This window comes from Apteryx mantelli, chromosome 4 (assembly GCF_036417845.1).
Source record: "Apteryx mantelli isolate bAptMan1 chromosome 4, bAptMan1.hap1, whole genome shotgun sequence".
Taxonomy (NCBI): Eukaryota; Metazoa; Chordata; class Aves; order Apterygiformes; family Apterygidae; genus Apteryx; species Apteryx mantelli.
The window spans coordinates 65,011,636-65,034,362 of NC_089981.1; the positions used below are offsets into that span (position 1 = coordinate 65,011,636).

A 22,727-nucleotide genomic window follows, 5' to 3' on the forward strand; every position below is an offset into this window, starting at 1 on the left:
CCTGTCCTTGGGGAAATTGACTTTTTCTTCCTCTCTGTATACCACATACTACTCTGTGTAAGTTATATAAATTTCAAGATCTCTACAAGCGATTATCTTCACTGAGCAGTTTGAGTCTCCCAGAATGAAAAGATTTCAAAGTGTAGGTAAGTGTTAGTTCTGCTCAACCTTTATCAAAAACCCTCTTCTATTACAATTTGTTTTTAGCCTCCTAGGAAAGGTCACTGACTCCTCTGTATAAGTCATACAAAAATAATAAGCAGTCAACCAAGTTTGGCACCAACATTAGTTGCTAGGATGAATGAATACTCGATTTGAGGCACTATTAAGTGCTGACACGTTTACAAGCCACACTTTATTACACTTTGTAAAGGGAACTTGGCAGTAGACAAGTCTGAATCTGTACAAGACAGAGGCTAATATACTCATTTTGTCCTAATCTCCTTTAAGACTATAACTGCTCAGGTTTGACTTTCTTGTATGAAATTTTACAGGTTGGAAAGCTAATCAAAGGAAAGGAAAACTCTTACCAGAAGACTGGCACTACTCTCTGGTACATTTGGGGGTCTCACGCCCAAAATCTGATCTGTTCTCTTCTCAGGTGAGAGCTGATGCAATCCAAGCCCGAGGTGACACAACGCTGGTCACCAATGCGACGAATTTCCTCTCCTCCGAGTCACAATGTCCAGGTGAGGTCATAGAACGGCCGTGGAGGCTTCGCAGAAGGTTCTCCTAACACCCAGCCAGCCCCTGTGAATGGGAAATGTGATTTTTCTGGTCGTAAACACTAAAATCAAGACCGTAGATCTTACCAATGGCACCATTCCTCCTGGAGATTTTTTAGTTATAGCTGAGCGGCTGCGCTTTTTGTGTGTATGTGTGAGAAATTACAGGGTCTAAGAGGTGACTCATTTACAGAAGAGAAAAAGCAAATAAACAGCAGCTCACTGGTGGTGACAAGAACACATAGCGATGGAGAATCAGTCTGAGAAGGACACAGGTGCGGTGTTTAGCTACTAGCAAATTTGTTTCAGAAATGGTCAGAAATAGTCAAAGGAAAATCACGAGAATCCCAAGAGGGATTGCTGTTGCTATAGGCCGATTCCCCATGTGGGAAGGCTTTCCTTCCCCAGGTGAGGCGGCAGTGAGTACCTGCTGCGGGGAGACATGGGGCCCTCCACTGCACACAGGCACCCAGGAATCCAATGCCCTGAGACAGGAGCAGGCAGCTCGCAAGACTCACCCCTACTGCTGCCCTCCACCGCCCCGAGGGCAGAGCAGGGCAGGGCCTAAGAGCAGAATACTTTTTTGAGCTTCAAGCTGTGCTGCTGCACAGCAGAGCCAGGGTCCCGGTCTGGTCGTAGCATTTTGGCCTGATTTCCTAGCTTAGTGTAACAATTCTTATGCTGTTCCCTCCTGAAATTTCATGTTTGGCTGATTTTAGTCACAGTGGGATGGGGACTAGCTTTTTACCTTAATTACTTTCAAAGTTTTAATTTCTTGAAACTGAGCAAAGAAAAAGTGAAAAGCAATCGAGACTCTCTTAATATGCACCAAGAGTTATTAGTTATGAAAATTCTAAGTATTCCCTTCATTTGTAAATACAAGCTCTTTATAGAAGTATCAAGTAATTGTATTAATAAGTGTCTTTCATCATGGTTTATTATTAGATTGGTGTTCATTTTGTTCAAATTTCAAAGCAAAATTACTCAGTATTAGTATATGCAGGTATGCTACTTTATGCATTATATACTTTGTTTCTCCTGATCACTAATATTGGGGAACTTTTTTTTTTGGTAAATATAACACATCTACTGTTAGTAATTATTGTGCTATTAATGACATCAATAAGTTCTTCTCAAAGTATAGAATTTTGTTTGGACTCTCACCTAGAAAATTCACAATGGGTAAACTAACCTTGAAAAGTTTACCTTGAAAGTTTAATTTCTTTTTTTCCTTCATAATACAATTACTTTAATGTAGTCAGGTATATGGGGAAAATTCTCTCTGGTTGTTGTTTTCTTGTATTTAAGTAGAGCATAATACAATTTGTAAAGTGTTCTGTAATAATTTTCCATAATGATTGCTCAAATAGATGATATCCTTTTCAGGATATTTTCCATTGTTGCAAAATGACATTTGTCTAAATATCCTTTCTTATTTTTCTATGAAGGTAGCTCTATAGTATTAATATTCCTCAAGGGATTTTGATAGTATTAATTTCAAAAAATTGACTGGTCAGTCAATAGTTTGTCACCATTTTTTCCCTACATATTGGATTAAATAATCCTGGTTTTATGCTGATTGAATCTAATTTACACTAACAGCAAGGAGAATGGTGTAATTATAAATTCCGCCCAATTCCCGAGGCAAAATTTTGTTATAATGTCTGGTTGTTTCTCTTCTTTGTTGGTGCAAATTATTTATATTAACAAAATAAATCTATATTTAATTTATTTTTCCACAAGTATCTAATATATGTGTTTATAATTTCTCTAGAAGTCTTTTGGTATCCACACTGGTATGACCTAAAATAGGAAATAAAGATTCGATAACCTTGACTACGTGACCAAGCTAAGGCACACACATTTTTTTCCAAACCAAAATAAACCCCATTTTTTCAATTTTGCAATAACAGCATTCAGAATATTGATTCTTAAGTACTTTGTTAGGCTATACAAAATCACACGTATATTGTAGCTGTTTCCTCAGAGATTACTTCAACACTTAATATTCCCACGTTAGTATAATCATATAGTTTGATGTATCACTGAATTAACTGATTCCTTACAGAATGTAAATAATTGCTTATAGTTTATATTATTAGTATTATGTTGTCTGCATACTGCAAAATGTTACGTTCCATTTTATGAGTTGTTTCAGCTGGGCTATTACACTGATGTATTTCTTATGCCAGACATTTATCAAAGAAAATGAATGAAAGGAGAAGTGAGGACCACCTTGATAGTTTCTGTTCACAGTTGAAATTCCTTGATGCATATCAATTAGTTTTCATCCTAGCAGAGAAAGAGACTAATTTGTTAAAATCTTCATCTTACCTTTAAATCCATCACTACTAGTCATGTTTCTAAGAAAAGCCACCTCATTAGTTTAGTGGCAGGAAGCACCATCATGAACTCGGACCGTGTTGGAATACTAGACAAAAGATAATGTTTGCTGTAGACCACAGAGCTTTACCATAAAAGTATAAATTACTCATGTGATTTATTGAATACTGTATGACACAAAAGAGGGAACAACATAAGAGAATGAACCTAGAGGATAGGCATTGTTGACCTAGCATAAGAGAAAGGTCTTGTAATTATCTACACACATCCCTCATAAGTCTATTGGTAAAAGACATGCTTGAAGAAGGCTGGCCAGGAAGCTGCACCTGCAGCCCCAACCCCTCAGAAGAGGAGAGGTTGACAAAAGAATCTCCCAACCCATCACTTTTCACTGCATTGATTTTTATAATGATGTTCATGATTCAATGCTTTTTAAATTTCTGCTTGAATAACAGTATAAACGTGTATTACTGCTAACTTTTACAGCTCCACAAGGGTGCAGGGACCAATGCTCAGGCCATGTAGTGCAGAATCAGCTGCCATGCTGGGCATGACAGCCGCATTATGAGATTGGGATGCAATCTGGATGAGCTTTGTGTAGGTTACAAAGAGACTGCCTGTTCCTCAGAGTGGGAAGTTTATTTTTATCAGGATGTCCAGCATTGTAGGGTCATTAACCAAAGAGGATCTGTATGTACTATCATAGTATTCCATATCTTTGGTTCTACTTGACTTGTCTCCTGAGTTCTTTATATGGGATTTAGACCTATTTTTACCCTTCTCTTTCTCACACTAAAGCAGTGCAAGTAAACCCATCATTTGAACAGGCAAAGTTTGGCAGAAGGCAAAGGTCTTAATGAAAGAGCTGCAGCTTCAGGACAGGTTGCAATGCCCTGCTCTAGGTGCCAGCTGGCCTGTCATCCCCTTACACAGGTCTGTGAGTGAACAGCTAAACTGCAAGCTCCATGTCATATATCAATGCTAAGTGACACCTGAGAAAGGTACAAAATTACAGGTCAATAGCCTAGAGCTCATAAAGGAAATAAGGAGTAAGGGAAGAAGATGGTAAAAGCAGTGACAGAGAATGAAAAGAAAGATTAAGAGTAGGAAAAATTTTAACAACAATTATAGTTTTTAGCCAGAATTGGTTTTGGCAACATTACTCTTGATGATTTTTGCATACATTTCTTCCTCTTAAAGAGCAGTTTTCCAAGTTCTCCTTCTCTCTAGCTATAAAATAAATTATGAATTTAGGCAAGAGAAGTTGTATCACTTCCAGTGGGTCTGATTACACTCAGCCCCAATATACAACATCATTCAAATGCTTTCTCCTCTGCCTTGCTTGAAGAATACTACAAAGCATTCCCAGTCTGACAGCAAAGGCAGCTGACAGAGTGTCCTGCCAGTGCCTGGGAAAGTGTGAGTCAATTCAGGAAAGCTAAAAGGAACTGGCATAGTTCTGGCTTATAAGTTTGTGGGAAAGTGGGATGGGGAGGGGAAATTTACTGTTGCCTGGGAGCCTCAGAAATTGAGGAAGGGGAGAAAAGCAGTTCACTTGAGAATGACCACCTAATGTGGGAGAACTCTGATTCCCCTCCATGTGGGCTGAAGAATTTGGGGAGAGCTAATTCCAAAAGTTGTCAAACCACAGTCTGACTGCAGATTTCCAGCCACAGAGTGAGAACATCCCTGCACCAGAGCCAGTACCATGTGAGTGCAATGCACAGCAAATAGTAGACAGAGTGGGCTGGGGAAGGAGTGCTTTTGGAGCATGGTGAAGAGGGGGGCAGACTTCAGTGGGAGCAGTGGGATGCTCTGGCAGCTAGAGAGTGTCATGTATGAGCTGGGCTTGCATTGACAAAATGAATCTGTTCGGTTTCATGGCAGACCAGAATGAAGAGATGTTAGAGACCAGCGAGTCCCTGGAGTCTTTGTCACTTGCTGATGTCTCAGCAGAGAAGACCACACCAGACTCTGACACTGACCTAGAGATTGAAGGCAAGTGTTTTCTGACCATCCATCCTCACCAGCCTTTCCCCTTACAGTCAGTACTGTACCCACCAACAGGTATATATCAGAAATGGAGGCCAAGGATGCAACCCTACCAAGTGTCCTGACATCCACACTTAATCTGGCAGTTGAAGAAGGTGGGAGGATGAATTTCCCTGTAAGAGCTCTCCCTTTGATGTCAAATATCTTCCACATCATGTGCCAGCATCTCCCCCGGCTGCCCTCTGTAGACCATGGCTATCCTTCTGCTCCTTCATGCCTCCTGTAGTCCTTGATAACCAACATTACCAGATCAGCCTGCTGTCAGGGCAGCAGGAGCAGCTAGCTGAAGCCAATGATGAGACTCAGGCCCTGTTTGTGTGCTCCTGATGAAACACCATGTATCAATTGTGGTCTGAGTGCCATAGACTTGTCATGACTGTTCTAGACTTTTCTGGTGGTTCTCCTGCTTAGTGAGGTCAGTCCTCTGGCTAAACAAGTCTTGCTCTCATTTTTGTAAACTTGTCCAAAACTTGGAATGAGCACTTTTTAATATGTTATAAGTGGAAGGAAAATCAAAAACAGAAGAATGCAAGAAAAAAAGACTGTTTTGTGAGGCCTCAAATTGAACTGGAAAATGGCTTTGGCAAGAGGAGAATTTGTTTTGAAGTCAGACCATTGCATGCATATAACAATATGAAGAAATATGACCTCTAAGTATGGGGTTTGATGAAGGGATTCCAATGACAGGTTTTTGTGGAAATACAGCCACCAGATGCACTGATATGTCTCACTGCAGCTGTGTCAACAACACCCAATGGCCAAGATGAGAATGCTGGGATTCTTTCTGCTGGTTGGAAGCCAAAATGTTCTGAGCTGTCCTGGCTCCTCTAGCAATATCAGCTGCATGCTTCAATTAAGATTAAGAAAAAAAAAGACATTTTTTTGCCTGATGTCAGAAATTCTCAGTTACAGCAAGAAAGATTTAGTCACATTGCAGACTAGTGAGAAGCTACAGCATGTCACTGGTTGCCAAATTGAAAAGCAAGGAGAATACATTAACTCTTGGAGGTGTGGAATAAATGGATGGGGAGTACCAGAAGGGAAATAACCTTTTAAGAATAAAACCCTACTGTCATTGCATAGTGCTATTCAGTTTAGCTCCACAAGGCAAAATTTAACCTAGGGCCTGAACCCATGAATCTGGCATAGCCTGTTGATAGTTTGGTTTGAGTCATGAATCAAAACCACACAAAATGTGGTGAGGCCAAGAGTGACCATGGTTGAGGTGGCTGCTTAATTTTCTGCAGACAACTGGCAGGCTGCCCCCATCTCTCCTGTTGTCACAGATGCTGAGGCAAGAACTCCTCTGCTCCTCATCTCAGTTTCCAGCATCAGGAAGTGCTACAGATTTGGGGGCAAGCCCTGTGCTTAGTACAGAAATGCCAAGAACTCGCATTTGACTGCTTTAGGGAACTGTTAGCTTATACTTACCAGCCCTTCCTCATTCAAGTGGCCCTCTGAAGCCAGGAGTCATCAAGTGCTTGGGAGAAACAGTCCCAGAAAGAGGAGGGAGGACACTGAATGGACCACTCATCAGTATGTTTTGTCTCTGTAGATCCTGAGAAGGCTTTTGCAGGCATTACAGGCATAGAGCTGTACCTGGAAGCGTGCAGGCTGTTGGAGGTAGTGCCTGTCTCACACTTCATTCAGAACTTGGCCAAGCCTTATATAAACCTGAACCACCATGGTCTAGGACCCAGAGGTGCCAAAGCCATTGCTATTGCTCTGGTGGTGAGTAGCCAGTAAGAGCCACTACTGTCAAAAACAATAGGCATCTGGGGCTTCTCTCAGCCTTGGAGGCCACTGCTGAGTAAACAGTGTGGGAGGAAAAGCCATATATCTTCCCCATAGGAGCTCTAATCCCCTGCACATGAAGGCCTTGTGTGGCAACTGCTGGCCTTTACTGGAGTTATCCCAGCTCCGCTCAAGCAGACTGATACTGTTCCATGGGGCATAGGTCCCCAGCACTCTTAACACCGGTAGGGCCAGAGATGAGGATGGAGGGACTGGTAACCCCCACTCTGAGTCCCACAAGGGGAGATGCTACATTCACCAGCAGACAGGCCCTGGATGCCTGAACTGGAACTTGGAACTGAACCTGGGTGTCCATGCTGGTGCAAAGCAGTGGAAAGTCCTAACCACTCAAAAGCTCTAAAACAAAGTGGCTCTCTTTTGTACACCAAATCCCACAGCCCTGGCTCTGTCATGTCCTCTGACCTCTGCTCTGTTTGGGACCTGCAGTGCCTTCTGGGTTTGGAGGGAACATCCAGTGTCTATTTGTTGAACTGAGGACACTATCCATTTCATTAACTTTTCAGTAGTTTCTTGTTTGTCCCTGTTTACCTTTGTGTCTTTACAGTCCAATGCAACTGTCACTCACCTGGAGCTGGAAGATAACTGGATTCTGGCAGAAGGAGCTGTGTGCCTAGCACAGATGTTACAAGAGAACTGCTGTCTTCAGGAACTGGTACCCAATCTGAGATCGTTTGTAGCCAAGATTGTTGCTCACCAAGTCCAATCTTCTGAGGAATTTCATAAAGGAAAATCAATTAATTCCATTCCAAGTTTTAGTCAAATAACAGTTGCCCCCATGCAAAAATATACACATTCTGAAGATGATATTTTATAGTCTAGCTCTAAAAAGTGCAATCTTCTAAAAAGCAAAAGTTTGCATTTGATGGCAGTCTGGTGAGCCCTCTGGGTTCCTGGAACTGTTTTCTTCATTAGCAGATGTGACAATAATTACCATAACTTGGTCTTTCTAGGTCATGCTTAGCCAATGGAAAAAATGTTTTGGTTAGGAACTTTCATTCTCCAACATGATACAGGGAAACTTTTCTGAAAAGATTAAGAGAATAATACAAAACTTTCAGATATGAACCTTTCTATCTGAAACAAGGGCATACAAAATGCATTTTGATAGGTCATGGGATCTGTGTTGCATCAGAAGAAGATATTATTGACCAAGTGCCTCTTGTTTCATTGAAGACAAAGATCTGTGTGAAACTGATGGCTCTAGGGCTTCATTCCTATTAGAAGGGACATGGGGTTACACACATCTATAGCTCAAATATTAGTTACTGCCTGACTGGCATTTCTCACATTGCTGGTCTTGCATTATTTCCTTAATATCTTGGGCATTAAGGAGACAATAAAACTGATACATTCTTTGGGCTCATCCTTCTTATCCTTTGTTGCTTCCTCCCAGAACATCTCCAATAACCACCTAGACACAGAAGGAGCTGAAGCCATTGCCAGTTTGCTTTTGGATAATATGTCCTATCTCCATGCTCTTCAGCTCTCAGGTAGGCTGCATCCACCAAAGCAGTGATGGGAGTGGAAGTGAAAAAACGTGTTTCTTTTCAGTCTCTCATTCTGAGAACATTAGTCAGACTATGGGCAAAATCAAGCCCTCAGATATGTCTCTGATAGGAACCCAGAGTAACAGTGTGGAAATCTAGATTTATACTGATGTAATTAAAATAAATATTTGGCTGGCTAAACCTCCAACACCTCTGAAAACCCGCCTCTTATGAGAAACTTAGAGAATTGCTGGAGCAATCCTGCTGTATGGATCAAAGTGGGTTAACAGCTAACTTCGTACAACCTGATATGGACCATGATTAATTGGCCATTCCAGCTAAAAGCACAGCTTCCTCCAGACCCTGGTACAATGCCAAGGGAGAGATCAGTGCACTGTTAACATACTTTTCCTCCCCAGGAAACAACTTTGGAGAGGAGACTGCACCATACTTTGCTGAGGCACTAATGGTGAGTTACCTGAAATCCAAGGCCATCTACTGCTCTGGCTATGTAAAAGACTCTTCTTATCTTGAAACTGCTACTTATTTGGCATGATTTCACTTGGCAATGCCCACATGATTTCCTGGCATAATTCTGCTGTGTGTGTCTTGCTAACTTCAGACATGAGAGAGCCTGGGAGGACACAGAGGAGGATGCACTGAGTTAACATTTTCTCAGGACAGCTGTGGGAGTCTGGCTAAGAGACAAACCCGCAGGACTCTGTAACAGAACAACAGAAGGGCATCTGGGTGATACAGAAATTTCAAGAAACTTAAGTAATCCAACTTCATATCTTTTTGAAATTCTTTAGCAAAAAGAAGAGTCTTGACTCCTGTGATTACTTCCTATCACAAAACTTCTGCACCATTTGGCACCACCAGAAGCTGCCAGGGAGCAAGGCCTTGAACTTATAACAGAAAGGGCTCTTGGTCAGGGTGCACTGGTGGGAATGAAATAGGGGACAGGAACAGAATCGCAGAATGTGTTGCAGGCCAGACATGAGCTGTAGGAGGGAAGTTTGCACAATACAAAGTCCCATTTCTTTCAGTGTTTCAGGAAGAGGATCACTGTGATGTTATATGCCTGACAAACCTTTGTTCTGGGGACACAGTGCCCCAGGCTCTATGCTGATGAACTCCTGTGCACTGAATATTTCAATGTGTCTGAAATCCTTCTGTTTTATCCTCAGGTAGGGGCCTTAGCATGACAGCTGGTTGCAGCTGGCTGGAAGAACTCATTCTCTCTGCATGATTTTCTCTCTGCAGGGCAATTACCAAGTGAAGGAGCTGGACCTCAGCCACAATGAGTTCTCTGAGAAGGGAGGAGAGCTCCTGGGACAGATGCTGGGTAACTGCACTTACTACTCCTCCACAGCCAGGAGTGCAGGCACACTCACTGGGGTACAGGATGGGGTCTATGCAGTGTGACATCTGTTTCCTTCCTCAGCAAAAATGCCCTGTGACTTGGTGGGTAGTACAAAGGATGGAGCGTCCTGATTTAGAGCCTCCTGGCTGTTCCACCTGGTCACCCTCATCACCTCAGGGGACTCCAGCCACTCTGTGTGACTGCAGTACCAGAACACAAACAAAAGATGAGAAATCACAGTGACAGAGCAGTCTGTGTCAGCAAGAAGGGAGTTGAAAGAGAAGTCAGTCAGGGAATTTTCAGAAAATGAATTTTTACTAAAACCTAATAGGATCAGAACTGTTGTTTGTATCAGGACCCCAAGGACACTGCCAGCCCTCCATGCCCCTGCCCACATCCCAGGGCCTCCTCTCACCCTGCCCAGGCCCAGGTCCCCATTTCAGCCCAGCCCAGGGCTGCTAGTCCCTACCCCACAATGCTGTATAGCAGTGCCAGTCTCCAGTCCTGCCAAGGCCCTGCCCCAGCCCGGCCATGGGCCTGATCCTGACCCCGACCCACAGGCCCAGCCTTGGCCCAGCCCTGGTCCCATGTCCTTGCCCAGTGATCACTGGGCCTGATCCTGACCATGACCTGTGGATTGGCTTCCCAGCTTGATCTCAGACCTGCCTCATCACCATAAACTTCCCTGATGATCTGGACTCTTGATTGAACCTGGCCACAATTGCTGGCTCTGCCCTGATCGCCTCACTCAGGTACTGTGGGACTGAGTCCTGGCTGGCGAGGCCCCTGCCCTGCCAGCTGTGTTACCATGCTTGGCTTCTTGCTCCCCATCCCTTAAGGAACAGCCGGTCCTTGCTGCTCCCTGACAGTTTGTTTTAAGCTTTTGATTACAAATTTCAGGAGCGCTTTCTATCTTTCCTTGCAACTTCAGCAGCCCAAACCCTAATGGTTTGAGCCATTGCATAGCAAGCAGCAAGGGAAACAGATTAGAAAAAAGAAAAAATGAAGCTGCGTAAGTTAGCCGATCAGACAAAGTGGGATCCAGAGTGTGCTAATAGCCCTGGGGAGGTAAAGCAAACAACAGTTATAGTCTTATAGTTCTAATAGTCTTGGATGCTACTAGCGCACTGGGAAAGACTCCATGAACAGCTGATGGTTCTTTTTCCCTCAGCATTGCCGATGCACCTGCTACCACAGTGGCCACAAGCCTATGACTTGAGCATCCAGTGTTCCTTGAACTTTCCAGGAACACAATCTCTTCAGTTTATTAATACTTTCATTTTCCTGGTTCAGCATTTCCAGTGATATGAACCTGCTGTTAATTACAGTCCTTGTCTTCAGAAGGTGGATCAACTGAATTATGCAGTGAGTGACAAAGCACTGTACCCCTGCCTTGGATAAGCCTGCAGGGAACACAGGGATCAGTGCTAAACAGTGACCTTCCTAACCCCCCAAAAATGCATCTCTAAACTCAAAGTTCCTGCAGCTCTTCTTTCCTTCCAGCCCCCTTGAGGCAGGAACTGCAGAGATGTTTGTGGAATCTGTTGCTTTTCTGTTTTGTTTTTTAAAGAAATATTTTTTAAGTCAGCTAAACTCGACATCTTCCTGCATCCAAAGTCCCATCCATGGAAAACCTGGATGAGAAATTATTTCTGAGAATGCAAAGCAAGTGTTGGCAGCAAGTTCTGTCCCTCCCAATCTTGCATTAGATACAAATGAGTTCACACATAACATACTCTAAGTAGAACTTACACTGTGCAGTGTGCTGTGCATGTGAATTGGCAGTGGCATATATACAGCTGGGCACAGCTATGATTTGAAGCTGAGTTCCTCTACTTTGCTAATCAGACATAAGCAGAGTAAGTCTTGTTTTGCAGGGGGAGGTTGGATATATCAGGGAGAAGACAGCCATTTTTTCACAGTGAGAAACACAGGCAGTGTCTATCAGTATAAGAAATCCTCCCTCTCTCTACCTTACTCACTCACAATTAATTCTTCAAATAAGCCAGAAAAAAAATGCGTTCCCTTTCTACCTGCAATCAGCAGCCCATTCTCTGTTCTTTGGGTGCGCTGGACAGCATAGACTGAGTAGCTCCAGGTTCCTCCTGCTGCAATGTTGCTGAATCACCAGCAAACTTTCTTTTAGCACCTAAGTGTGGTGCAGCATTTGTGTCCAGAACACTCCTCATGAGGTGACATCTCAGTTTCTCTCTCCCAGCCAGCAATGAAACACTGGAACTTCTGAACCTGAGCTGGAACCACCTGAGTATGAAGGGGGCAGTAGCACTGGGCACAGGTCTCAGGGTAAGAACTCTCCTGCTCTGTGATACACTTTGCAGTGATTATTACCAGGAGCTGGCTGAACATGCTGATCAGGAACTCACATCCCTGAGGTCTGAGCTGGATTCAGTAGCTCTAGCAAGGCCCATCCTACTGACAGTAGCAGTCAGTGCCACGAGAAAGACTACAGCAGTGAGTTCTGGGGAGGTCTGGTGACTCATGTGGATGGAGAAACCTTGGTGCCATTGCCGAGGAGCTGGATTCATTGGCCTGGGCTGGATGTGATTTGAGGGATGCTCCTGCCTCAGCCAAACAGGGAAGGGTAGAGTGGTATATAAGATGGGCATGCAGTAGCTGAGATCCCATTCCTCTCCCTGAAGAGCAATGGTACACTGAAGATACTTGACCTTTCTTGGAATGGCTTTGGGAATGAAGGAGCAAGGGCCCTAGGAGAAGCTCTCAAAATCAACAATGTGCTGGTTCAGCTGGACCTCAGCAGCAACCAGATTGACAGTGAGGGAGCCAAGAAGCTCTGCAAGGGCCTTGAAGTCAATGGAAACCTCAAAGTCCTGAAGGTAAAGTCAAAGCCAAGGCAGGGCTGGGGGAATAAACAGAGGGAATAGAAAGATCTGAGTCAGGAGGAACAGAAGACACAGGTCAGCTCTCTGAGCTGGAACTGGAGGAAATTAGTGTTGCTATGTATTGAAGATGAGCAGAATGGAAAGAAATCCCATGCTGTGAATTTCCAGGGTGGCTGAATTGCACTGTTATGGAATCCCTCAAAGACTGGTCATGGGGTGACCCCAAACCCATTATCACCACAAAGTTGATTCCTGCCATGGCTAGTCCCAGGCAAGTGCTAGCAGAGAGTCTAGGCATTTAATTGGTCAGTATATCTGCATAAAATATGGTTGTCTATGTACGTGTTTATATGGAATATACACTTCAACCTAAGGCAAAGCTTCACACTGAAGTTTGCAGGTGGGAAACAGTGTGCCCTTCTCAATGGGTTAATGATTTGCTAATAGTTTATTCATGCACGAGAGAGACTGCTATTGCCTTATCAGAGACACACCAGCATTACCTAAATAATACAGAAGTATTAACACGTGGAAAAAGAACAGCAAACTGCCTTCTAGTAAACTAGGGATTAATAATCCTGGAAGGGGGCAGAACTGAATGAACAGACAAACTGGCTTCAGGCACAGTGAGGGTTGAGAGCTAATACATCTTTTCAATCCAAGATCATCGTCCAGGAATTCAGCTCTGAAAAGTTGGGTTGCTATGAGCTGGATTCTCGGCTAGATCTAACATCCTGAGAGCTTGCAAATGGCAGCATGCTGGGTGAGAGGCATCTTTAAAGCTGATCATATGGGCCTCTCTTCAGACATCCCTGTCTTTGTAAATCACTACAACCACGCTGCCTCTTTTGGATTGCCATTTTAGATTTTGTAAATGTTTTTCTCCTTGTTCTTAACCTGGCTTGAGGTAGGGCACTAGCTAACACCAAGGCATTCCTCTGAAGGGGGCTGGCAATCCTACAGCCAGGCCCTGGAACACAGTGCCTACCATTCTAATAAATCTCTTCAGTGATGCAAAAGGTAGCAAAGGCTCCTCCATTTAGCAGCATAGACTGTTTTATGAGTTGATAACAGGACAGACTTAGAAGAGGAAATGACTTCTGCTGGCCAATGTTAATCAAGAAAGTTTTCTTTCACATACCAGAAGTGGGGAGTGCACATGAACTGCACGGTGGGAGAGAGGTGATGCTCACACACTGAGATACACACAGCTGATGCCAACCCCATAACCCCAGACAGCTAGTCCTTGCAGGCCAGATACAGCTGATCAGCCTGAGCTGTGATCTGCTCCGCAGCTGTGCTGGCAATGGCTGTGGGAGATGTCCTAAGGCTGTCCTATTAACACGTGGAGGCCCCATTCAGAGGGCCCTCCTAGCAAGCATGCCCTCAAATGCAGTCTGTCACCTCAGTTTCTCCCCATCACATGACTGAGCAGGACCTACATCACATAGTCCCACCTGACAGATATGTGGGACCTGACACATAGTATTTCACACATGGAAACAAAGGAGGCTGAGAAGGCAGCTGCACTGGGAACCTGCACTGCAGAGTTTTGTGGGGCAGAGACAAGAGATGTCAAAGTAACAGACAAACCCACAGAAAGGGACCACAGCTATTCTATAGTCCCCTTGAAGAATGGGAAGAAAGGGCCACTTCTGCCATTACAGCCTGCTTACTGCCAGGGCATGAAATCCTCCTTCTCACTGTGTCTGTCTGTGTGTTTCTTCTTCCACAGTTGGCCAATAATCCCCTGACCGTGGAAGGTGCCACTGCACTAATCGCATCTATCAGAAAGAACCCTAAATCCATGATGGAAGAGATCAACATCTCAGTAAGAGCCTGTGTGCTGGGAACCTCAAAGTCTGTACGCTAGACCTTTTTTAGGAACTGGTTGGATCCCAGAGCTGCCCTCTTCCAGAACTGTTTGAGACTTGCTGCTTCATTTTTGCAGGAGGATAATATTTGACATTCCTTCTAGGAGTCATGTTGAAATTACAAGTCTTTGGTCTAGCTCTGGAGAGAGGTGCCTGCAGTATCACCATATTTCACTCCCTTCCATTTTGCAGTAGTAGAAAGAGAACAAAGAGTGAATTCACCCTGGAGGATGAATTTTCTGCTTCCCCTGAACTGTCTCCCTCCAGGGTAGCCTAAGATGCTAGATACTGGTGCTTAGATACTCTGTCAGTATGTATGAGGAGTAGAAAGGGAGAGAAGCTTCAAGGCATTGAAAGCAAAGCAATTTTATTTCAAAAAATATTAAAAGGGTAGTCTAGAAGGAAAAAAAAATCAGAGAGGCCAAATCTTAATAAGCATTTCCCTCCATGGCAAGTCAGGAGCACGACACACATTGTTCTAACCTCATGTTCCTCTAGCCTTCTAAAATGGCAGACCCAGAAATGCTTCTGAGCTCCTGAGTGAGGGCTGGGGTTGCATGCCAGATATGTATCAGTCAGCTCCTGTCCGTCCCATAAACATGTTGGTTCTTCATGGGAGGAAAACCAGGCCTGCAGCCCTGGGAGAAGTCACAGAACATGTCAGCGCTCTTGGGTCCTCCATCCACCTCTGGGGTCACCATGATTAAAGGGAGGAATATTTTCACAAAGATCAGATTTGGGAATTGAAACATAAATGAAGATGTTCACACTTGTAACTGGCTAAAAAAAGTTCATGGGCAGTTTTGGAGACTCATATAATGTGTTGTATCTCAGTTACATCTGTGTGCGTACCCTTGTCCTGTGGTTACTGTATTAAAGAAAGAAAAGAAAACAAAGCAGAGTGAATAATATTCATCTGTGGTCTTTTCTAAGAATGTTGAGCGCTTTCAACAGAGATCATCTCAACAACAGGTGTTCCTCTAGGGCAGACAAATTTTCCCGCATAGATTAAGATGAAAGAGAACTGTCTGCCAAGTCTACAAGGAGTCAGGCCTCATTTTGCAAGAGAAAAATAAACAGGCTACCTGTGGGTAAAGAACTTCATTACAGTATATATGGTTCTGTTCATTTTTTAACTGATAACCTAAGCAATTCATAAACTTGAGTAATATTTTTAGCTAAATTCTGTGAAATTAAAGAAATTATTGAAATGCATTTATTTAAAGAGAGACACTGAAGGAGAAAATTTGAAGCAAGGAGTTAATGAATATTAAAAATCTTAAATCTAAGCAAAATCTCACTATGCATTTCTGCTTTTCAGGGTTAACAGATGCTCTATCCTCCTCATCCCTCAAAATTACCTGGCATTTCACAAGATAAATGGTCAATTGCATAAATTTACAATGACATTTTGGTATCCGAATCAAATGCTTGTAGGAAAACATCTAATCTCTTTGACAGACTTCATTTCACCTGTGATGTAGGGAATCTTGCATTTCAATTAAGAATATTTGCAAATGTACATCTCAAAAGATGTACATCTCAAAAGATTTTATGCTGTCTTAAGCCTTTAAGAAATTAGCAAAGGTGTTAATCTTTAACAGGAAATTTAAGAGCAGATATTAACCAAAGTCTCTTCTGCCGCTTTTTCCAGTGATAAATGTTCTTCTTGACTTTTAAAGAATGAATAACTAGCATGTCTGTAAGAGGAATTTCCAACAAGCATCATTTCTAGAAACTTTGCATGGGTTTGACAGCACTAGCAAATGGGAAGCAATAGCAAGGCACATTTTTATGACAGTTTATTGCTTCTGACAACACATCTAAGCGTAACTGTTCCCCACATTCTTTTACACAATCTACTTTTTACAGAGTTTCAACCTGCAGTTACAGATCAGCAAATACTTTATGCAAGGCATAAATCACAATAGCTAACACATAACCATCTTAGCCATCACAGTACAAAAGAATATACAGTCACTTTTCAGCTATCCGTGTGTTTCCCTGGACTGTGGACTGACTGTGTCGTAGATACAGAAACACACAAACTGGCACCCTGCAGGTGCCGCCCAAGTCCAGAGAGGTTTATTAGGCCAAGCACGGTGCTTTGGCTATGCTGCTTCTGAGGACACACTGGCAGTGGAGTGGCTTTCCCATGGGGTCAAAGCCAGGCTGATAAGCCTTGGAGAGGCTCTCCTGTGCTGTGTTCCCATGGCCAAGACACATGGCTAGTGTGCACAGAGCAGAGATATCTGAGTGGCTTCTGCAATGAGCCACTCTGAGTCCAGAAAAAAGTTGGTACTGAATGAAAGCTAGTAAACCCAGCCAGACACAGACTGACTTCTGCACAACCACTTGGCTTCTTCTGCCTTGTGCTCTCCTGAGTTCAGGGTTATAGGAGAAATGATGTACTTGGGTGCAGTTGAGTGTGACTGTGCACAGCTCACCTGAGTTCAGGACTATCTTCAAGCTAATGAACTCATATAGAACACCTGGAAATGACAAGACACTCAAGTGGTTCTTCAGAAGACAGTTCAGATCTGGCAAAGCCCTTAGCTCTGGTTCTTCGGCAGCTGTGCAAGACAGAGGCTGGGTCTATGCAGGCTCATTCAGATGTCGCTGCTTTGCTGTCTCCAGTCCGCATATCTAGCTTTTACCTTTTTCCACAATCTCCTAGTGCAAATAATGAAGAGCTGACTGTATTGTAGAAATCTTAAGCTAAAAAAGAAGCTATAAGAAGGCATTGGGAGACTTTGTAAATACACTTGGGGTAAGAAATACGGTGCTTGATGCCTTGGGAACATCCGGCAATATGACCGAAAACAGAAGTCTTCATGAATTCCCTGAACTGACTTGAATTTTCCAACAGTTAAATATGTAATTAATATAAGTACATGAAAAATTATATTCCTCTGACATCATGAGTATGAACAGAATCATAATCATGTTTTCCAAATATAAGTCAAGGTAAAGGAAAATTTGTAAGAACTTAAATTTAGAAGAATAAATTTTTGTGACATTCTTAATAAACATATTTGGATTGATAGTTTACTCTCTAATATCATAAACCCTTAAGTCAGAACGCTCTGTGCTGCTATTCATTCTAAAGTCTTTAGACATAGAAAGCACAGCGTGAGCTCTGAAATGCTGAGGTGTCACTACTCGGTTTGAATTCCATAGGAAAAACAAATGTCAGGTCTTGTACTGCTGATCTGAAACTTCCTGCTAGGGTTACACAATGAAACAGAGTTTTACCAAAAGCACCAAAAGTTCTCATCTGGCAGCACCCAGACCCTTCCCAGATAGGTGCATCTTTCTTGTCTGGACTATAAAGCTACATTATTGGAGACACCAATCCTTTTCATTTTTTACAAAACTCTCTGCCACATTTTGGCCATTACTGTTCAACTTGCAGTCTGCATCTTAACTGAATGGAGAGGGACACCCATGTAGAACTGTCTCAGGGAAGAACCTGAGTCACCTGAAGGCATGAGACATCTTCAGTGTAGACATTTACATCTGAACTGAACACCTTATATTCTCTTTAGAATCAATGGAGAGAAAGAAGCACTTCTAGACCATATGCCATCTTCTCTATTTTACCCTGTCTTCTTTGGATGAAATGAAACATACCCTAGAATTGTGAATTTTTTTCACTGACAGCAAAGGGAAACTGCTTAGCTCTCTCTAGTGTAGTTATCTACACTGGAAATATATATGTGTGTTCAGGTGAATCCCATTAAGTTGACTATTCCAATTAAGCAGACAACTGTGTCTCCTTAAAGAGATGACTGTTCTTATTAAGGAGATACCTGATGAAAATGTACTTTGCATCAAGTTAATTTGCACGTAGATTAGGAGATCCTTTCCTGTCTCGGTCATGGGAAAAGAGAAGGAAGAAGAACTCTTATTTAGGTTGAGGCCCCTGTGGGATTCCTGAACGTAAAGAGTGGAAATGGGAGAAGGCATAATCCTCAGGAGAGAATGGTTCCTGTTGACTCAAGGGTTTGTTAATACAAGCAAATTTTTGTTGTTCTTTGGGTGTCCACACTGAGTGCACTGTCCTTTCTCCTGTGTACCAGAATGTGCCGGTGAATGAAACTTTCATCAAGCTGTTGGATTTGGTGTGTCAAGAACATCCTGGACTAGATGTCACCTATGGTGAGGCTGGAGGCTATATCTCCAAAAACCCTGAGCAGTATCCAAATCCTATGAAAGTGATTCAGGTGAGTCACTGAGATTTGGGTCTATAGTTCCCCTGCACAAGGTGCATGTGTCCCAGACATTTGGAGGTATGGGGATTGGAAGGGGTAAGCTTTCTTCCAAGTGGAAAATTCAGTCAAGTCCCCTCAGAAAAGTATATTCACAATGACTGTCTCATGTTCACATTTCTCATTCCATGCAGATTGACTAAGCAAATCCTCTGATTTTCAGAAGCAAATGTCTTGGGATATGAGAGCACTGAGGGGGAAAAAGATGTGGTGTTTGATCTGCATGGTTGTGATCAGTGATTTAGTAATAATAATCCTACACCTTTATATGACATCATTCATCCACAAATTTCATTTCAAAAGTACATCTGCATTGTTTCTTTTACAGCTGAGGAAACTGAGAAACAGAAATTATATGATTTGACAGCCTTCAAAAAGCAATGGCACAGATGACAGTATAACTCAGCACTAAGTGCTGTAATCTCTGAACAGTATTGTCTGCCATTTCCATCTGAATGGATGTTTGCCAGTTGTGTAAAACAAACATTGATTTCAGGTCCGATCCAAATGAACATAGGTCCACATCTCAAGGCCCACTACAATAGCTGACTTTCACAGAACTCTTCCCTGACAGTTGTGATTTAGCTTCAAATGAAATGTGCTTCACAAAAGTAGGATATGGTATTTTATTATAAACAAATACTGTCCTAAATAAGAATGAGTTAGCTTTTTCTATACATGTAATTTCTATCGATAGCAGCAGATGGTGCTGTCCTCCTTGCTGGAAGACAATGCAACACCAGCACTGCTGAGTTAGATAACATTCTTTTGCACTACTAACTTCACTGTGTTTTCTAGCTGCTGGGCAGATTTTTAGCTAATTGGGTGAGACATTTCCGTAGGTATGGCTTCAGATGAAACTAAGCAAATGCTTGAGCTGTTAGCTCACATCAAACAGTGCTGCTGTTGATTCATAGCTAGTGACAATCCTGCTAGCACACTTTGCAGTTTTAAACAGCAGTTATGGCATTCAGATATGTCCTCAGTCAAACTGAAGGGAATTCAGAGAAGAACAACTAAAGTGATCAGAAATCTGGGGGAAAAGAACTGTCTGTGGGTTAGACAGCCTAGGCAAACAATGGCTGATGGGATGAGGACCAAATAACCATACACAATTATCAGGAGAAACAGCCTGGAGACATTTTATTACTGAGACTTGTTTCAAGAGGCGGGATACAACTAAGAAGAATGGGATTAGCCTGAACAAGAGGATTTTGTTTAGACTATAGAGGGGCAGCACAAGGAGTTAAGGACGTGGGTATCTCAGTGATGGACTGTGTAAAGGCATGGAGACAAATGGAAGAACAGTCTCTCAGGGGGAGAGCTGGAGGCAGATACCAGCGGCTGTTTCAATTCATGGTTATGCTTTTGTTTTATCTCTGCTTCTCCTAGAACTATTTGAATGAGCACAACCTACAACTCTGGGACTTTTTTAGGAATATTGACAAGGATGGAAACATGAAGATCCCTGTGGCAGCCATCCGGAGAGCCATAATGCAGGTGTGCCTCTAAAAGCATAGCTCTTCCAGCAGGGCACTGCTGCAGCATGGCCACCAGTCAGCCTTGCTGTGGAGGCAGTTCAGACTAGAAGGTTAAATTCACCCATGGCAAAAGCTGAATGCCCTGAAAAAGCCCTGAATGAGACCCAACAGAACTGCTGTACCATCCAATAAATACTCCAGGTGGCATCAGTGATTATGGATAAACTTTGGTGTAACACAAGAGCCCTGTAAAATCAGATAGGTCGGCTGCCTGTGCAGGATATACCTTCATAGACAATTATATCTTACTGCTGTGGGAAACGTGAAAAAGAGTCATTTATCCTTGCATCTACACACTGAGTAGATACTTCTCTTCCTGCCAGAACCATCATGGTGCTTAGGATCAGTGGGCACTGGTTACACCCTTGCAAACAGTGGTCATCCAAGCTGTTACTGCATTTCTGCTTGAATCCTAAAAAAGTGAAATTGCCTCCCCCTACCCTGGAATTTTTCCATCCCTTCTTCCAGGCATCAGGCCATCTGCCCAACTATTAAAAGGTAACCAGGCCCCAGAATGATATGGAGCATTTTTCTGCAAAAAAATCCTCAAGTTTGCTAGGTATCTCTTTTTCTCTTAGGAATCAAACATCCCACTGAATCGAGTCCAAATTGCAGAACTAGTGCAGAAGCTAGACCGGAATCGAACAGGAGTGGTGGACTACAGGTGAGTGAGTGACTCCACTTACTGCCCTGTCTTCTTTTTCTTTTCTTCATTTCAACACCAAAAGAAGATATCCTTATTCAATCTAGGAAGTGAAGGACCACATGTTTTTGGCAAGTCCTGCAACATGATTACACAGTACTTACTCGAGTAAAAAAGAGATGACAAGCATGCTTGCATGCTTAGGAGCCCTATCAAGTCAAACTAGAAGTCAGTATTATTTTTCTCTCTTAAAAACTTGCTGTGAAAGTGCATGGATTTCAGAGCTGCATGGCATTTTCTTTCATGCTCATAGGCTTGTGTGAGAAGAATCATCTCAACACTGTCCCCACCCTGAAGCTAGGGTGAGATTTGCAAAGATAGCATAAATATGCCTTCAGACATTTTCTTCCACCCTCAGGGTCTCTCTTTTTTTTTCTTTCTCTCTGATCCTTCTTCTTAGGAATCCTAGTTTTCCCTGGAAACACACCTTCAAACCTCAGCACTCTTTGTTTTCTTGAAAGTGCCTCTTTCTTAGTGCCTGTAGCAATCGTGTCCAAGTTCTGAGAGTCTGAGCAGTCAGCAGCAAACTCCTCAGAGACTGTCAGTTGCTGCAGGCTAAACCACTTGTCATTGGACCACAAACTTCTCCCTAGTTTTGCAATCAGTTCTGACATGTAATTCCTGATCTGAAAGCCCTATTAATCATGCCCAAATATTCCCATCCCTCAACTCATACTGATCAGTTTAAAATATATGCTGTAGTCTAGATTTAAGGCTAGAAGCAATAGGTCAGTTTTGCAAATCTAAATGTTTTACCTCTTAGTGTGCCGATGTTTTCGAATAGAAGGTAAGAACCTAATTACTTTGTTGGATCTGGTATTTATTCTTTAGCGTATACCAATGTCATACTAAATGCATCTGTGCCCAGACACTGCACAAGCTTGGTTAACCTTGAGTAGGAAGTTACAGGGGGTCTCAGGTACTTTAGGCACAAATTACAGAGCTGCGGTTAAATAGTTAGCAAATCAGGAACTTTTGAATCCAAATGGACAGCAAAGACTTCACTTGGCACCATTAATGCTCATAGAATATAAAGTTCATATATAGAAATAAAATAAAAATAGATATCTACTCCTTATCTAGCTTCTTAGTCTATTTTCTCATTGTAGCATGTGTGGTAGTGGTAATAGTCACCTTGTAGACAAAAGTCAGAAGAGTTGTGACCTTTGCCATCCTTACTGTTCCCACCTCAAACTGTTTTCTCAAGGTCCTCTCAGCAGCTTTAAGATATCTCATAGGGAAGGTTCACTTTTTACTAGGTTAATACTGAATCATCTCTTTCTTTTCAATTAGTCACTTAAAAGAAAAGAAGCTAGCACAGAAGCCTGTGGAAGGGGAAATGAAGGAGGAGGAAGAGAAAGAAGAGCCATAAGAATGAAGTGAGGAGGCAGGTCAGCCAGTGAAATTCAGTAGGAGAGACACTGGAAGAAAGCTCAGAGTGGCCCTGGGCTTGGGGTGGCCCAGCATTGGGGAGCTCTGATAGTCTAAGGCATTGAATATAAAAATAGTGTTCCCCTGTACAGGAGGGACAGTGTGGTCCTTTGGCTTAGGGCAGAAGGATTAGTCTTTTGGAGCTAGTTACCAAGTCTCTCTTGCTCTGCATGCTGCCAATGCTGAACTTATTTCCAGAAGGAGGCAAAACTGGAATGGAGAAACTAAGAGAACTTCTGTGTTGTTATTATCCCCTTC

At 42.8% G+C, this 22,727-nt stretch overlaps 1 protein-coding gene across 1 annotated transcript; it reads left to right on the forward strand.

The window, feature by feature from the left end:
- Positions 1-972: 972 nt before the first annotated feature.
- On the forward strand, positions 973-22,410 carry LRRC74A (leucine rich repeat containing 74A). The gene is made up of 14 exons (XM_013940907.2): positions 973-1,000; positions 4,956-5,066; positions 6,676-6,851; positions 7,480-7,587; positions 8,329-8,425; positions 8,842-8,891; positions 9,689-9,770; positions 12,007-12,092; positions 12,449-12,643; positions 14,385-14,480; positions 18,606-18,749; positions 20,187-20,294; positions 20,914-20,999; positions 22,332-22,410. The coding sequence occupies exons 1-14, from the start codon at positions 973-975 to the stop codon at positions 22,408-22,410; spliced, it is 1,446 nt and encodes a 481-aa protein (XP_013796361.2).
- Positions 22,411-22,727: the final 317 nt, after the last annotated feature.

What these genes read in the sequence shown, in the direction of transcription:
- LRRC74A (XM_013940907.2), top strand. Translation starts at nt 973, where the DNA reads ATGGAGAATCAGTCTGAGAAGGACACAG. An exon ending in TCAGTCTGAGAAGGACACAG is followed by an intron (nt 1,001 to 4,955) that starts GTGCGGTGTTTA and finishes GTTTCATGGCAG; the next exon opens with ACCAGAATGAAGAGATGTTA. An exon ending in GCTCCTGGGACAGATGCTGG is followed by an intron (nt 9,771 to 12,006) that starts GTAACTGCACTT and finishes TCTCTCTCCCAG; the next exon opens with CCAGCAATGAAACACTGGAA.